Source organism: Capsicum annuum, chromosome 3 (genome assembly GCF_002878395.1).
Source record: "Capsicum annuum cultivar UCD-10X-F1 chromosome 3, UCD10Xv1.1, whole genome shotgun sequence".
Classification (NCBI taxonomy): Eukaryota; Viridiplantae; Streptophyta; class Magnoliopsida; order Solanales; family Solanaceae; genus Capsicum; species Capsicum annuum.
In genome coordinates this window covers 180,285,916-180,303,838 of record NC_061113.1, presented here as the reverse complement: position 1 = coordinate 180,303,838, position 17,923 = coordinate 180,285,916, and the positions used below count along the sequence as shown (strand labels likewise).

Sequence of the window (17,923 nt, the reverse complement as noted above, 5' to 3'; positions counted from 1 at the left end):
TGCACGTTGGGATAATGCTAAATTCAATTTCGCATAATATATCAAACAAATGGAAGATGAAAAGTACAGAGCCAAACCAGGACGAAAGGTAAGATAACAATTCATGTGGAGTTCCTACAGCATAGCATAACACCATCCTACTTTGGATAAGGGGACAAAAGGATGGCAAAGACGATCTTCCCACCCGCAATAAGGATATCATTATTAATGTAATATTTAACAATGTATAAATAAAAAATACTTAAATACTAGAAAAAGCTACAACTCTGACGGACAGCTGCATTGGAGGATCTTGAACTAAATTTCTTTCCGAACGTGTGCAAATACTTCTCTTCAGGTTTCACTTAATTAATAGACAAAATCTCGATTCATGACCTATCTGTTTAAACTTCAGGTTTTTTATCTGTCTTGTGTATTCTCCATAGCAACCGTCACACCAACTTCGGCTGGCCGAATGATTCGGTCATGCAACGTGTACCCTGACTGCAACAAGAAGGGTAATCATGTCTGTTAAAGTCATTCAACTTCGATGAAAAGTGACGTCTGAAGTACATTCTGGATTTGCAGTATTCCATAAGGACCAAGTGCATAAAGATTGAAATAGCAAATAAAATACAAGAATACCAGAGAAGAAATTCCCGACAGATACCTTGAGGCATACAGCAACCATGCCAGGAGCCTTTTTAGGATCTGGCACCTGAAACACTGCATTATGCTTGTTTGGATCAAATTCTTCATTTGTAGGATCATATTTTCCAACACCAAATTTTTTGAATACCTGAAAAGTAACGAGCAGTAAGCCAAAAACAGCAACTGAGAAACATATAACGGAGACCTCCCGCAAAGGTCTTTCAAGATTTTGAAGAAGCAACAATAACATAGACCAGAAAGAAATAGGAATGATTTCCAATTTAACCCCGACTTTATTCAGTGCGAAACAGAAGTACTCCTGAAATTATTGAACCTTACATTCCAATTGAATATGCAGTAAACATCCTACATTCTACAGAGATTTTCCAATATAAAAAAAAATGTCCGAACCTTCTCTTCCAGCTCCATGTGTGCGTGTGTATATACATACATATATTATATATATATATATATTATATATAACAAACCCTCTTCGCTGTTGCTTCATTTCAGAAGTTGGTAGGGGCATTTACCAATAGGTTCTTTTGCCAAAATCTATAGGATTTTACACGGCCTTGAAGGTAATTTTTGGAACTAGCTTGTTGAAATGTATAATTAGTGTTATCCAGAATTCACCCTAAAAGACCTAAAGTTGCTTATACGGTAGTATTTGTAAAAAGAAGGTTTAAGTGCTTCATAAATGAATTCAGTCTACCAAGCAGTCAAAGAGGGACATAAACCATGGACTATATTTAGGTGACAAGTGTACCTCAGCAAGCTGTTTATCAGTCATTTCAACACCTTCGAGAAGTGTCTTCAGAAGTGGCACAGCTCCAACAGTATCCTTAGATTCATCAATTTTGGAGAAGCTCTCTTTTACGACAGAAGAAGTCCGACCCATATTATCAGCAACACCTAGAAGCGCTTTAACAAAATTCTGCAACAACGTTTATGCAAAAGATGAAGAAAATCACAAGATAACATAACATATCAACAAGTAAATGCAGGACTCCCTGACAAAGCATGTGGCTAGAAAAACTAACTTGAATAGCGAACTTTTTGGAATTTTCTGCTTCTCGTTTGGCTCTGTTCATGACATTCTCCATCTCTGCATAAGATCTGAGTACTTTATCTTTCATTTTCTGAAACTCGTCATCTTTAGTCTTTAGGAGTTCTTCCTTCTCAGCCACTAGTTTCATCAAGTCATCCCTAGAAAGGTCATCAGCATCTAAATCAGAGTCAGAATCAGCAAATACAGTTTGTTTAGTACGACTTCTCCTTCGTTTGACATTTTCATTTTTGTTATGATTGGATGCCAAATCAGAACCTGATTCATCATTCTCATCTTGAACCTGGGAATCAACAGATACTGAAGCTTCACAATTTCCATTCTCTTTTGTGCTTCCTGGTTTACTTTGGGACTCAGATGTCTCTTTTTCATTATGTTGGGGAGATGCAGAGGATGAAATTCCAAATTGTTGCAGGGGAGATTCATGGAGTAGGGTAATCTGATTCACCATTCGCAGAACCAGCAATGTTTAGGTGCATATGGAAATTGAACATTTCTTCTTTTGACACATACAGAGTAACTCATACATAATTTCTCAAGGCATCAACTTAGTGGTACGTTAAATTTACAACTTGAGCAAGTTAAAAGATCTATAAAGTTATCTAGGCACTGTACAGGATTTGATTTCAGTAAAAAGAACAAGTTAGCTAGGCAACTGTTTTTAAAATTATGTTGGTCTGGATGTCCCTTAAAAACATGGACCAATCCAATCCAACTGATTAACATCCTGCGATTGGTCGTCAACATAACTCACTCGATACCAAACGTCCCAGGAACAAGCTCCAAAAATTGCCAACATAAATATCGAACCAGACTCATCTCACATACTCGAACAACATGATACAAACAGTTAGTGAAGAAAGAAAGAAATCATTGTACAGCTTAAAGCAGAGAAGTAATTAGCCAGCAATTAGCAGTATCTACATCTTTGAAGCCAATGAAGGATACAAATGTAGGTTCACAATAACCATGCCAATTGTGTCTGAACTTAATTGAGAACTGCTCCCTCCGTCCCATTTTATGTGGCACAATGGACGTGGCACGATATTTAAGAAAAGAATGAAAACTTTTTTTAAAACTTAGGGTCTAAAACAAACCTAAGATATTTGTGTGCAGTAGGGGAAATTTGAAAGTTAATGTTTCTTTTTGGAAGAGACTAAAAAACAAAATGGGAGAGCGGGGCTGCTAAAAGTTTATCTAAATGCTTCGGTAAAAAATTTAGGTGAGAATTTATGAGACGGGAACAGAAAATGGAATCGTGAACTTGCAAATAAAACAATTACTCCCTCCTTTTCAACTTGTTTCACCTAGTCCATTTAAAAAAAAATACCTTTTAATTTAACTTTCCACACTTGACATATATTTAATTTAAGACCACATAATTCACAACTTCTCTTATTTTTAAACTTCGTGATGATTCAAAACAGCCAAACAAATTGAAATGGATGGAGTACTACTATCAAACAAAAGTAACACGAATATCATATCCTCAATTACGATACAAATAAACCCTGTGATACAGCTAAATTACAAGTACCCCTTAAACCCTATCAAAATCCTACACTTAAGAAAAATTAAAAATCCACGAAAAGCGAATAACTTCAGAAGTATTAATCATAAAGTCAAACCTTTTCTTTGAATTCACGAAGGGAATGGAACTGAGATGCAATAATTGGAACGTGTTGTTGTTGTTGCTGCTGTTGTCGGGAATAGTGAAGCAGCGAGCTTCGGCATTTAGTTAGGATGCCTCTTCTTGGGAATCGTGATGAAATTCTACTAACCAACATCTCCAAAATTCAGTTTTGGATCAGATTTTGCGAAAAAGGAGAAGTAGGAAATGTTGAGAAGAGGAGCAAATTATGTAATGGCGGTAGGACAAAAAAGAGAGGTGATGTTCGTGGCTTGTAGAGAAAAAAACAATTGTTTCGAGCTATTGTATTGTTGCGAGGAAAGGAAAATTGTGTGAGCAAGAGATGTCCGAGCTATATTTGTCAATTCGGCAGAGCATATTCTAATCAGTTGGATGCAGTTGTTTCGTGAGTTAATTATGGAAGCGTCCAGAAATACAAAGAAAAATATGGTAGCGGCACTTGGAAATCTAATTTCATGACGGCGTTGAAATCCCCCATAAGCCTCTCGCTTTTTGTTTATGTTCAAACGATCCACAATGTTAAGAGGGTATTATTTATTATTTCAGTAATTTGAAAATTACATCTAAATCTTATTTAGTAGCAAATAATGAGTGATCATGCTCCTGCCTTATAAATTTATTTTAGGTTTAATACATAATTAATTTTTAAAATTTGTCAGTAAATTTCATTTAAGTTATGATTATTTCAATTAAACATTTGAAGATGCGATAAATAATTCTTATTAGATTAATTTTTAATTTTTTTTTTTATGTATTTCTCAAGTTCACATTACGTAAATTAATTAACTACTTAAAATATGTCACTTTCTTTAATAACACAAATTAACTAGCTTTGATATGTCGTAAAACTTTAGGCTTGTCATGCTCAACTAAAAACAATGACATATTTATTGTAATTAATTTAACTACCTAATAGACGTTTGACAATATTTATAAGTTTTTTTCACAAATTCTTTTTAAAAAATACTTTATCATGTACCTAAATACAATATAAAGAAATTCTTTGTCCTCTCTGAAATGCTCTCGATGTAGGTGTTGCTAACATGCGTTGAGGTTAGTATGGCAGGGAAGGGACGGCGACGGAGGCCACACAAGGAATTGATTTCTGGTTACGAGGAATTCGATGAGCAACAAGGCGGTAGGTTCTCAGCTGCATGAGCTTCGTGAGCAAGCTTATGAAACTACACTACTACAGTAGTCGGAGAAAATTGATACAGGTGAATCGTGAAGCCACATCAAATTTGGTTCAGAGAGGCATCAATTGGAATCCAGAATCAATTTCGAATGCAATAAGAGCATATCTAACTTCTGCGTAGAACATTGTTCCATTGAATACTATTCCATTGAGAGCAGGAACAGTAACTATTGTTCCTTTGAAATAAGTCCATTAGATCTGCGGGTAATGAGTAGTAAGGTAGATCAAGCAAGTACCTCTGTGCAAGGGGACAGTGAGAAGAAGGAGAAGAACCCTTGGGTATAGGGGTGGGCATTATATGATATATATCAAATTATCATACCAAATTGATATTTTTGATACCGTAGTTTTGGTGTTATGGTATTTGGTATAATATATGGTATGCATTTTACATTTTTTTGGTATATGGTATGGTATTTGATATTTATAACTGACATACCGAAATACTGAATACTATACCGAAGTATATAGTTATATAAATAGCCTATATATATACATATATAATATTAACAAATACAATTTAGTATTAGCGAAAAAATGTTAAGACATTAGAACTTTGATTACTTTATCTTGATTGTAATATTTTTTTTGTGTAACTGACTAACAAAAATAGTTATTTGTACTCCTTTTTGAATATTTCTACATGTGTAATGTGTAATTATGATACAATTGAGATGTGCTTTTGAAAATATGAAGTAATAATATTCTATTATACGAGTATATATTATCGAAGTTGAACAACCTATGGTTATCAATTACCATACTGCAAAATATCAAAACTGAACATCAAAATACCGAACCATAACAAATTAATATGGTATGGTAATGGTATAGTGTTTTTAAAAATCGAATATCAAAATTACCACATCAAAGTTTTAAATACCATACCATGCCCACCCCTATTGGGTAAGCTTGTTTGCTAGGAATAGAGCAGCTAGCAATTGTATGGCCTTGAATTATGTCACTGCAAAGCTTGTTAATAACAATATAGGGGTGAAATCGGACAAACAGTAACCGAATAAAGAGGAAGCTAAATGGCGCCATTCCTTGATTCTGTTGAGTTTTGCATTTAGTTACTGCAGTAGTTTTTAGAAAAATAAGTTATTTGATTTAGATCTTGAACTAGGAGTCTATCGGAAATAACCTCTCTACCTCTTTAGAGGTAGTGGTATAGACTGCGTACACTCTACCCTCTCCAGACCCCACGATGTGGAAATTTACTGGGTTTATTGTTGTTGTAAGTTATTTGATTCAAGATAAATTTGAATTTTGAATTTTAAAATTAGGTTGTTCAGTTGTTGAGATAGTTTAGGCTTTTTTGAATTTTAAATTATGAAGTTTGTTATTGCAATTTGGTTATTTAAAACCCTCCTAAGCTATAGAGAATTATTGAAAGCCATGAATTTGCTATAAGAGATTGGGTGTTCTTGAAGTTGTCTATAATGAAAGGGGTAATGAGGTTTAGTAAAAAGGGAAAACTAAGTCCCCGCTACATAGGGCCATATAAAATTATTCAAAGATTTGGACAAGTCATATGATTTAGATCTACCCCAAGAATTTTCAGTGGTGCATTCGGTGTTTCATGTCTCAATGCTCCTCAAGTGCATAGGAGATCCATCTCATATTACTCCTACTAAAGATGTGCAGGTTATGGATGAACTCACCTATGAAGAAGTGCCTACTGCTATACTAGATCGGCAAGTTAAGAAGTTAAGAAATAAAGAAGTAGCTTCGTTAAAAGTTCTTTGGAGGATCCCGTAAGTAGAAGAAATCACATGGGAAACCAAAGAAGCAATGAAGTCAAAGTACCCTCATTTATTTGAATATAAAGACTTGGTCCAAGGATGCTGATTTGGGGCATAAACAAGTATGTATAACTACATAAGTGTTATGTGGATATAAACGAGTTTAAACTTAGTCTTATATTTGTTTAGGATAGCTAGTTATGCTAGCATTCGAGGACAAATATTTTTAAGGGGGGTAGGATATAACACCCTATATTCTGCATGTACTAGTTCTACTCATGTGGTATTTGATATGGACTTGTGGGGTAGGTTATGGGCTCGGGTATCCTATGTGATAAGTGGTGGTAAGATAGGTTAGAAGGAATTCCCGCATTTATTGAAATATGGTATGATTAAGTTACCATCAATGAGAGCATCTAAACATAGGCCATTAAGTAGGTATTTTAATCTAAAGGATTAAGTGACCAAGTGTACATAAGTTTTAAGTTTAACTATAAGCATTTTGATCTGAAAATAGAATAAAATATTAAGGTGCTTGCTTGATTTTGTAAGCTAGTACGTGAATCACCTACTTTTACCTTTTGACCAACCTAAGAACTACGTAGGTTCATCACCTATTAATGATCCCTTGACCAGCTTATTGGGCCAAATACACTACCACCTACTTAAGTTAATTCTGGCCCAATTAAAGAAGAGAAAAGGAGGAGAATGGGCAGCCAAGGCCCAATAGTTTTTAATCCACAAAGGCCCAATATAATGGGCAAGTAGGTGCATCACCTACTTGATAAATTATGGCCCAAAAATGACCAAGAAAGTACGCCAAGAGCAGCTCTTTTTAAGGGGATTAAAACTAGCCCTTATAGCTCATTTTAACTAGCAAAAAAAAAAAAACAGCTTTCAAGATTTTCTCTCTTGTTCTCTCTTAGCTATGTAGAAGCCCTAAAATTCCACTAGGGTTACTTGGAAACTTTCCTTCCAATTTAAAGGAAAGTGAGAAAATCATGAGCATATCTTAAGAATACTATAAGAATTATGTTCTCCACGATTAAACTATAAGATATCCATTTTTAAGTTTGGCAGTCCCTTTATCCTTGATTATTAAGAGATTTTTCTCTTCACATTTGGTTTGTGAGTAAAGGGATCAAGCTATTGAAGAGATATACATTAAGGGAATAAACTACCACCGAAATTAAGGTATGGCTACTATCCATTTTTTCCCTTTTCCTATAGACGTGTGTTGGTTGAGGATTGTGTATATATTGTTGTTAAGAACTCAAGGGATGGTGAGTTCAATTTTTGGTTGCCATATTAAGGGATATTTGGGGCTGTTTTGGATTTGATTTATGCATGTATATTTGTTGGGGTCTGCTTGGTTGACGTTGGGGGAAAGGTGTGAATAATTTCCATTTAAAGGTAGAAGAAGGGTATAATGGAACACCACCAAATTGAATGTCGCATAAGTTTACTGCCCACATCACTTGATATACTGTTTTGAGAGTACAATAAAGACAAAACTATTAAGGGGATCTTATAAAAATTTACATTGCGTGTGAATGTAATTGGAGAAGAATGAGGTTGAGAGAATACCCTTGGATTAGTTGATTGTGGGTTACTACCCGGTTACTATTTTAGTAAGTTCAAATGGCGTGAATATGTTAATTAGCTACTAATACTAGTCTTATGCTATTGTAGATTAGTAATCTAAAAGGGAAGACATTAAATAAAAGTGTGATTAGTTGTGTAGCAAGGCATGTATGGTTCATCGATCCTATACTCTTTGGCATGAATCTAACTCATTTGTTACAAAGTAAGCTTCCTAAGCATTCTTCCTTTAAAGTTATAAATAACTGTAGCGTACAACGTCCAAGGTGGCTAACAACCTTATTCTAACTTGTTTGGTTGTTAAAGCACCTAAAGATGTGTTTGTTACTAGATCTGTCCATTTTTCCTTCTAAATACTAGTATGATATGGGTGCTTTTAGAAATAAGCCTTATGAGTTGTTCTCTTAGTCAACATGACCCATGGTGTTAGTTAATCTCCTATGTCTTATATTTCTATTATTGTTATACTCTACCTTATTGCTACTACATCTAGTGCATATTTTCATACCTTTTTCTATTGGTCCAAAGTTCCAAATCTAATACATGGCCCCCAAAGCAACATCCTTAAAGATGAAAAGAATGATCTGAAATGATTCTATATATATTTTTGGGTGGTATCCTGGGGGTGGAAGAAACACCTAGTATGGTTTGATCCCAATATTACGGGTGGTATCCCAAGGGGGAAAGGAAATCTAACATGGGTTGATCCAGATTTGTGTACTTATGAGGAACGTATCCCAGGGGTTAAAATTCCAAGCATGGGTTATCTTCTTTTACCACTAATCATCTGGTAATTTGTATTATGCCTTATAATCTTATAAAGTAAAGAAGAATAAAGAAAAGTAAAGGATGTAATGTACATGATCCCATAAGTATAATCAAAGTTGGTATTCTATCCTTATCTTTATAGTTATATATTGATAAATGATTTAGTTTTATAGTCATTTCATGCCGTACATACTCAGTACACTCTTTGTGTTGACACCCCTTGTGGGGGACACTATGTTTCATGCCACAAGTATAGGTACTCCAGCTAGTAGACCACCAACATAGGAATACCAGACATCTAGCTGCTGTTGGTGAGCTCCAAGTTGATTCGGAGCTTTTCGAGTCTTTTATATGTATTTTTGTATTGTATAGTAGTTATGAGCAAGGCGGAGGTTTTCCCCGACCTTAACTAAGTCCATGTGTCTTTTAGCCGCTTGCGGACTAGTGTGAAGTTAAGTGTTGTAGTATTGTGTTCTTTTAATGTTGTGGCTCTATGGCCAAGTCTTGTATATGTAGGTTTGGACTTACATGGTTTGTTTTATCCATGCATCATATCCATACTAGAAGAACCTTTGAAAGCCATAGTTACATGCATGAAAAGTATAGGGTTACGAGTTGGTTCTCCCAAAATGGGTGCCTGTCTGCCCCAACGGAATTTTAGGCTTAACAAGAATATCCAAAATTGTATATGCCTAGATGGGGACTCAAACCTGCTGGCATGATACTAGTGTAGCAAGCTGTCCAACAAGTTCACGACCATTCAGACGAAGCCAACCTTTGGAGTTAGAAAAACTCCAAGCCTTGTTCATGCAAATGGCCGTTTGTGAGTAGGTGATTGATCTACCTAATGATCTAAATGTTTTTAAGTGTGAAGAGGGGCCTTGAAGTGTAATAAAATTACACTCCAAGGCCACCCCATGGAAAGGGCAATCTGATCATTTTCTTCTTCATTTATGGTGTAATATAAATAGACAATATTAGGGTTATTTGGCAGCTAGTTCTTTCATAATATTTTGAGACATAAACATGTGTAATATTGAGGAACTTCTCACTCTTCCATTGGAGAAGCCCCAAATCTAAAAACTCACAAGTAGAGTGATACTTGTGTTGTACCTTGGCTAGAAACAAGGATCTTGAGATCATAGAGTTCCTCTTGGTCGAAGTAAGAACTTGGTGTTAATATTCCTTAGTCTTAGGGTCCTCTCTTGTTGTTAGGGTTCTTAGACTCTTGAATATTACATGTCAAGTTACTATCTTCTTGTAATCTTGTTTAGATTGTGTTTTGTAATCTTGAAGTCTAGTGAAGCCGTGTGGGGCTCTTTCGATTCACTAGCACCTTGTTGACTTTCTGGTTATTATTGAAAACATCATCATCTTGTTCTAAAAATGTGATTCTTAAAGCCTAGTGAAGCCGTGTGTGGCCTATTTCAATTCACTAGCACTTGTTGTTCAATTATTTGTTTTTGGTGTTAGTTTGTTCATCTTGTTGTTCTTGCTGTATTATTGCATTGTGGACTTGATATTGTATCATTTGTTATCAAATAAAGGCTGGTTGTGTTCCTAAACTACCAATCTTGGGCTCTCTTGGACAAAAATTCAAAAAAAAAAATTATTGAAATCTGAAAATTCCAGAAAAAAGAAAAAGAGAAATCTGTCCATCTTGTTGTCTTGGCCAAGATTGGTGTTTGTGTGTTTAGATCTAGGTGTTATTTTACTTTTTTAGTGTGTTTCTAGTGTTGGTTTCTTTCTCACCAACACTAAAAGTGTTTAGATCTAAAGTTGAGCTTATAATATTGACCATTGTTGTGGCAACTTGAAGTGGGCCGTAGGTTGTACCTTGTTGATGACAATTGGTGGTTTTGTGTTGTGTTCTTGAAGAAGTTGATATTGTGTTCTTGAAGGTTGTTGTAGTGTTCATCTTTTTCTTCATCTATTATTACAACTTAAGAAAACAAAGGTGTAAAATAGATCCAAAAGGTTGTAAGACAAAAGTTATAAAGTTGTTGGTGAGAAGACTTGCACACATCACTTCCTAGACTTGACAACCACTTTTCCTTTAATCAAGGGGCCTTGTTTTGTAGGATTAGTATAGTCAAATCTCACCTTTTTGATTTTAAAAAGTTAGAGTACAAGACTTTTAATTTCCTTCTAAAACCAATTGTCATCCATTACAAGTTGTGTGAATATTGAAATTTCAGATTTGTTATGAAAAAATTGTTGTGTAGGACCAAGACCAATTACATGCTACCACGTCACCATTGCTACTGCCACGTCACTAATAAGCTCAAATTTGGATATTTTCTAGTTTCTAATTGTTGATTCTTGGTTTCCTTACTTGGTTCTAGAACTAATTAACAAACTAGTACATTCCTACTAGGTTGTCAATTAGTCCTTTGAATCCGTTTGTTCGTGTCAGCGATTACTTGGGTGTTTTTATCTTTTGAATACGTTGCTAATTCTTGGTTCTAGCCTAATGAGAATTCTTTGAGTCTTCAAAAATGAATCCACTCTGGATAAGAGCTTACTCATACCTTAAGGATTCACGGGTTACTAGCCAATCTACAACACTTATGGAACTAAAGTGTGAGGTGATCCAAAGAGTGTAAGTGAGGAGAGGATTTTTTTTTTCACTAACTTGTTTGATGATTTTGTAGGTAATACCTTGACAATGGAGGGTACTACGTCCCAAAATATGGATACTAATGCTGTTGACTCAATGAGGGCCACTCTTGAGGCCGTTACCCTAACACTTGAAAGGTTGAATACGGAAGTTGGAGCTGTGAGAGAGGATTTGACAACAATAAAGAGAGATATGTCGGCTATTAGTTGTAGATTAGAATAAGTGAAGAGTGAAAGGAACTCTCACCCTTCTACTCCTCTACATGTTTCTTCAAGTGGGCATGATAGAACTTCATCCGCAACCATGACTCCCGAAACAGTGCACCAAATGCTTAATCCACCCCAAGCTCCTCTAAATGCTGCAAGCCAAACCACTCCTTTCCCTCTAAAACATAACCCCACTAGACCAATACATTTCGAAACTCCTCAAGTTCCACAAGAGGGACTTGGACGTTAAGTACCTTTTCTAAATTCGAACCCTCCCTTCCAAGCTCCATTAAACCAAAGACCACCACCTCCATAAAATCCAATTCCTCTAAATCAAGTTCAAAATGTCCAAAACCATCCATCCCACTTTGAGGAATATGGTAGAGAGGGATATGAAGGATATGGAGTCATTGAGGATGCTTACATAAGGGAGAAAGAGATGAGAGGGGGTTGTGGAGATCAAAGGAGATATCAAGGGTATGGAGAAAGGGGAAACCAACACTAAGAGAGAGATGTAGGCATGAAGACCATCAAGTTGAGCCTACCAATATTTAAAGGTGAAAGTGACCCCGAGGTCTATTAGCTTGGGAATCGGCTTGTGACAAAGTTTTTCAGGTTAATGATATCTCAGAAGAAAAGAAAAGTTGTTATGCCATAGCTCATTTTGAGGGTTATGCTAACACTTGGTGGGAGTACATCAAGCGGTTTGGTAATGAATTAGTTAATGGGCAGCAACGACTTGGTTTCGGTTGAGGTACTTGATGAGACAACGGTACCTTCACGAGAGTTATCGCCATGAGTTGCTTGCTAGATTGTACACCTTGCATCAAGGTAACAAAAGTGTGATGGTGTATTATGATGAGTTTTAATAACTCATGTTGAAGCTTGATCATCGTGGGGACAAATAAGTGATGACATCATCCGGTTCAAGTATGGGTTAAACAAAGAGATCTCCACTCATTTAACACTTCACAAGTTTGATACCGTTGAAGGTATTTTTCAAGCGGCTCTTGAGATTGAAAAGGAACTTAAAGAGAGGCCGTCGTTCAAGAAAAGGGGAAAATCAACCTCGGGTTGGCCTAGAAGCAAGGAGATGGCTCAATACTCTTCGAGTTGGCCCAAAAACAAGGACCAAAGCGCCACTACAAGGCTACCCAAGCCTAAAACAGTCTACAAAATTCCTCCAAAGCAAGAAGTTCATTAGTATCCTAACCCAAAGGGATTCTAATGTTTTAAGTGCCAAGGTTGGGGACATAAAGTAAATGAATGTCCAAACTGATGCAACTTGATTCTACGGGAAGGGAGATTATATTACCTTGGTGAAGGGTGGGTCTTAAAAAAGGGGAAGATGAGGCCGAGCCTCAAGCTGGAGAGGAACCCTAAAATGGAACACATGATGATGATGATGATGTTGGTGAAAATGTTTATCCGTAATAAGGGAAGTGTATGGTTCCAAACTTTGTAGTTAGGCGCATCATGACTAGTAAGGCAATAGATGACCCAAGTCAAAGGGAAAGTTTATTCCATACTAAATGTCTTGTAAAGGGGAGTGTGTGCACTTTCGTGATTGATAGTGGTAGTTTTGCAAATGTTGTTAGTGTTGCTATGGTAAACTTTTTGAAGTTTCTAACTACACCGCACACTAGTCCTTACAAGTTACAATGGTTGAATGAATGTGGTGAATTAAAGGTCACAAGGCAATGTGTGATACGGTTTAAGGTGGAAAACTACCACGATGAAGTTCTTTGTGACATGATACTAATATAAGTGTGTCACTTATTGTTAGGTAGACCTTGGAAATATGATAGGTCTACCAAACACTATGGGAGGTCCAATCGATCTACACTTGAGAAGGATGGCCAAAAGGTCACACTTCATCCTCGTTTACCTTCCCAAGTAAATGTGTGGCATCAAAAGATGAGAGAATTGAATAAAAAGGGAAAAAATCTGAAAAGAAAGAAAAAAAAGGGGAACCCATAGGTGGGGCAGTAGGGGTATCCGAGGCTGCCTCAACATTAAAGGGGAAGGAAACCATGGTGATGTTGGTTGCAAAGAAGGAACTCTTCGTGGATCATGATAAGGACACACTTATGTTACTTTTGGCTCATTGTTTTAACACTAACCTCACTAATTCTTCCATTTCTCCTTTGATTTCTTGTGTGTTTCAGGATTATGAAGATGTATTTCCCAAAGAAATTCCTCAAGGATTGCCCCCACTTTGGGGAATTGAGCACCAAATTGATTTTATGCCGGGCTCACAATTGCCAAATAAGCCGGCTTATAGAAACAACCCTATGGACACCAAGGAATTGCAACGTCAAGTTGAGGAACTCGTCAACAAAGGGTATATCAAGGAGAGCATGAGTTCGTGTATGGTTCCGGTGCTACTAGTACCTAAGAAAGACAGAACGTCGCATATGTGTGTGGACTTTCGAGCCATCAACAAGATTATGGTAAAATATCATCACCCTATCCCTAGGTTAGATGATATGCTTGATGAATTGAATGGTTCGTGTTTATTTTACAAGATTGATTTAAGGATTGGCTATCACCAAATAAGAATGCAACCCAGTGATGAATGGAAAACCACCGTCAAGACCAATTTTGGTCTCTATAAATGGATGGTTATGCCATTCGGACTAACAAATGCTCCAAGTACTTTTATGAGGCTAATGAATCATGTGATGAAGCCATTTATTGGAAATTTTGTTGTTTTCTATTTTGATGATGTCTTGGTTTATAGAAAGTTTTTAGATGAGCATGTGATGCATTTACAATGTGTGTTTGATGTCCTTAGAAAGGAAAAACTGTATGCAAATCTGGAAAAATGATCCTTTAGTGTTAATGAAGTTGTTTTCTTGGGTTTTGTTATTAGTTCAAGAGGGGTCGAAGTAGATGAATCCAAGATAAATGCTATCAAAAATTGTGCAATCCCACAAACCGTTGGAGAAGTAAGAAGCTTCCATGGGTTGGCTAGTTTTTATAGAAAGTTTGTCAAAGGATTTAGCACCATAGCTGCTCCCTTGACTGAGGTCATTCGAAAATATCAACCCTTCAAGTAGGGTGATGAGCAAGCTAAGGATTTTGAAGCTTTGAAAGCTATGCTCATCTCCGCGCCTTTGTTACAATTGCCCAACTTTGATAAGACATTCTAAGTCGAGTGCGATGCGAGTAAATTAGGCATAGGGGATGTTTTGATGTAAGATTTAAAACCCATTGCTTACTTTAGTGAAAAGCTCAAAGGAGAAACTCTAAACTGCTCCACTTATGATTTAGAGTTGTATGCCTTGATTAGAGCCTTGGCCACTATGGAGTTCGTGATCCGAACAGACCATGAATCCTTAAAGCATGCCAAATGGATTGTGTTTCTTGAGACCCTCACTTATGTTATCCAATACAAAAAGGGTAAGGACAATGTAGTAGTCGATGCTTTGTCTAGAAAACATGTTTTTGTGTCCACTTTGCCATCAAAATTGATGGGTTTTGAGAGCTTAAGAGGATTGTATCCTAAGGACCCTCACTTTGCTCCTATATTTAGGGTATGCAAAGAATTGGGTAAGGACAAGTGGGATTCGGCTAGGGGTTCAAATACCTATGCCAAGTTTGATGGTTACTTATTTAAAGGTAGAAAATTGTGTGTACCCTCTAGCTCTTAGAAAGAGTTGTTTGTGAGGGAAGCACATGATGGCGGTCTAATGGGTCATTTTAGGGTCAAAAAGAGCCTCGGAATATTAGAGGAGCAATTCTATTGGCCAAGAATGCACAAGGATATGGTTAGGATTTGCAGCCAATGTGTAGAATGCAAATGATCTATATCTCGGCTCCTATCTCATGGGTTGTACACCCCACTACCCACGCCTCTACGTCCTTGGCTTGATATATTTATGGATTTTGTGTTGGGGCTGCCAAGGACTAGACGATGCCGAGATAGTATCTTTGTTGTAGTCGATTGATTTTCTAAGATGGCGCACTTTATTCCTTGCTCTAAATATGATGATGCACCTAGCGTGGCCTCTTTATTTGTGTTGTCAAATTGCATGGCGTTTCGAGGACCATTATGAGTGATAGGGACTCTAAGTTCCTAAGTCACTTTTGGAAGTCCATATAGGGTAGGCTTGGTACCAAGTTATTGTTCTCTATGTCTTGCCACCCACAAAATGATGGCCAAATAGAAGTAGTAAATAGGACTTTGGGTTCTATGCTACATTCCATGGTTAAGGGAAAAATGAATTCTTAGGAGGTGCACTTACCATTGATTGAGTTTTCCTATAACTGTGTCATACACTCAAGTACGGGAATGACTCCCTTTGAGTATGTATACGACCTCAACCCCCTTACCCCTTTGGATTTAATGCCTTTGCCAAGTGATCTCATGATTAGCTTAGATGGAAGTAAGCGGGAAGATTCTATGAAGAAGTTATATAATAAGGCACGGCTTTGACTTGAGAATAAAAACTAAGAAATTGCAAGGAGGGCCAACAAAGGGAGAAAGAAACTCATTCTTGAACCGGGAGATTGGGTGTGGGTGCATCTTTGAAAGGATCTGTTTCCATCTCAGAGAAAGTACAAATTGATGCCGAGGGGTGATGGTCCATTCCAAGTACTTGAGAAAATCAATGACAATGCCTACAAGATTGACCTTCCACCGGAATATCAAGTGCACAACACTTTCAACGTGTGTGATCTTTCTCTCATAGATATGATTGAAGATGACCAAATGCCAAATTTGAGATCAAATTGCTCTCAAGATCTAGAGAATGATATGGGTGTAGCAATCTGTCCAACAAGTTTACGACCATTCACACGTAGCCAAGCTCGGGAGTTACAAAAACTCCAAGCATTGTTCATACAAATGGCTGTTTGTGAGTTTGTGATTGATCCACCTAATGGTCTAAATGTTTTTAAGCATGAAGAGGGCCCTTGAAGTGTAATAAACTTACACTCCAAGGCCACCCCATGGAAAGGGCAATCTAGTCATTTTCTTCTTCATTAATGGTGTATATAAATAGACAATATTAGGGTTATTTGGAAGCTAGTTCTTTCATAATATTTTGAGACATAAACACTTTTAATATTGAGGAACTTGTCACTCTTCCATTGGAGATGCCCCAAATCTGAAAACTCACAAGTAGAGTAATACCTGTGTTGTATCTTGGCTAGAAACAAGGATCTTGAGGTCATAGAGTTCCTCTTGGTCCAAATAAGAACTTGGTGTTAATATTATTTATTCTTAGGGTCCTCTCTTGTTGTTAGGGTTCTTAGACTCTTGAATATTATATGTCAAGTTACTATCTTCTTGTAATCTTGTTAAGATTGTGTTTTGTAATCTTGAAGTCTAGTGAAGCCGTATGGGCCTCTTTCGATTCACTAGCACCGTGTTGACTTGCTGGTTATTGTTGAAAACTTCATCAAATTGTTCTAAAAACGTGATTCTTAAAGCCTAGTGAAGCCGTGTGTGGCCTATTTCGATTCACTAGAACTTGTTGTTCAATTATTTGTTTTTGGTGTTAGTTTGTTCATCTTGTTGTTCTTGCTAGATTCTTGCGTTGTGGACTTGATATTTTATCATGGAATAATCAAGGTGACTGAAGAACCAATACATGTATTATGGGGAACTCAAACCGCCTATTTACATGTTCATTAATGGGACTCAAACTACCCGGTCGGAAGGACACTCGCACCGATTAGCACGGTTTCTACTGGTAGTCCTTCAGACTCCACTTTCATGGCTTGTCTACACATACCTATTCTAAAGTCTAATTTAAAACCATCATTTCAGATTCTCAATCACTAAGCCAATTACTTACCAAAGGTACTTCGTTGGTATCGACATACCAACACAACCTGCAAGTGTACTATATGCCATTACCATTATCAATTATCCAATCATTCATTTGACTTTGGGACTAGAACCCATTGTCTAACAAGCATACTAATTCAATTCTAAGTTTAGGGAATCAAACCCATTATCTCATAAAGGTATAAGTCAATTTAATATTTAGGGACTCAAACCCTTTTTCTAAATTAAACCACCAAGGTTACCGTACAGATTATTACATGGCTAACAAGGCCTTCACAAAACCATTTACCAACCATTCATATTCATTAGACCAATGCTTAGGTCAAAACATCATTTTGACATGTGACTAGTTTATTCTCTTAGATATTTTCATAAATATATTGAGGGTATACCATTAACAAGACCAAAATTAAGGTAAAAACTATCAAGTTTAGGGTAACCCATGACCCATTTGTTAAATGACATTACGAAGCACCCACACATGCAAACCATCATAAAAACATGTATAAATACAAGTTAAACCAAGATAAACAATACTCAACCATATTCAACAAAACTCTCAACATTGGTTTTCAAAACCACCATTTGTGAATCTTAAACAAGCTTTAAAACGCATGATATTTGTGAAATAATAATG

General features: G+C 36.6%; 1 protein-coding gene across 1 annotated transcript; it reads right to left on the bottom strand.

The window, feature by feature from the left end:
- Positions 1-64: 64 nt before the first annotated feature.
- On the bottom strand, positions 65-3,924 carry LOC107863680 (grpE protein homolog 2, mitochondrial). The gene is made up of 5 exons (XM_016709724.2): positions 3,328-3,924; positions 1,674-2,138; positions 1,400-1,567; positions 650-778; positions 65-483 (listed from the first exon to the last, which is right to left on the bottom strand). The coding sequence occupies exons 1-5, from the start codon at positions 3,484-3,486 to the stop codon at positions 400-402; spliced, it is 1,005 nt and encodes a 334-aa protein (XP_016565210.1). The 5' UTR covers positions 3,487-3,924; the 3' UTR covers positions 65-399.
- Positions 3,925-17,923: the final 13,999 nt, after the last annotated feature.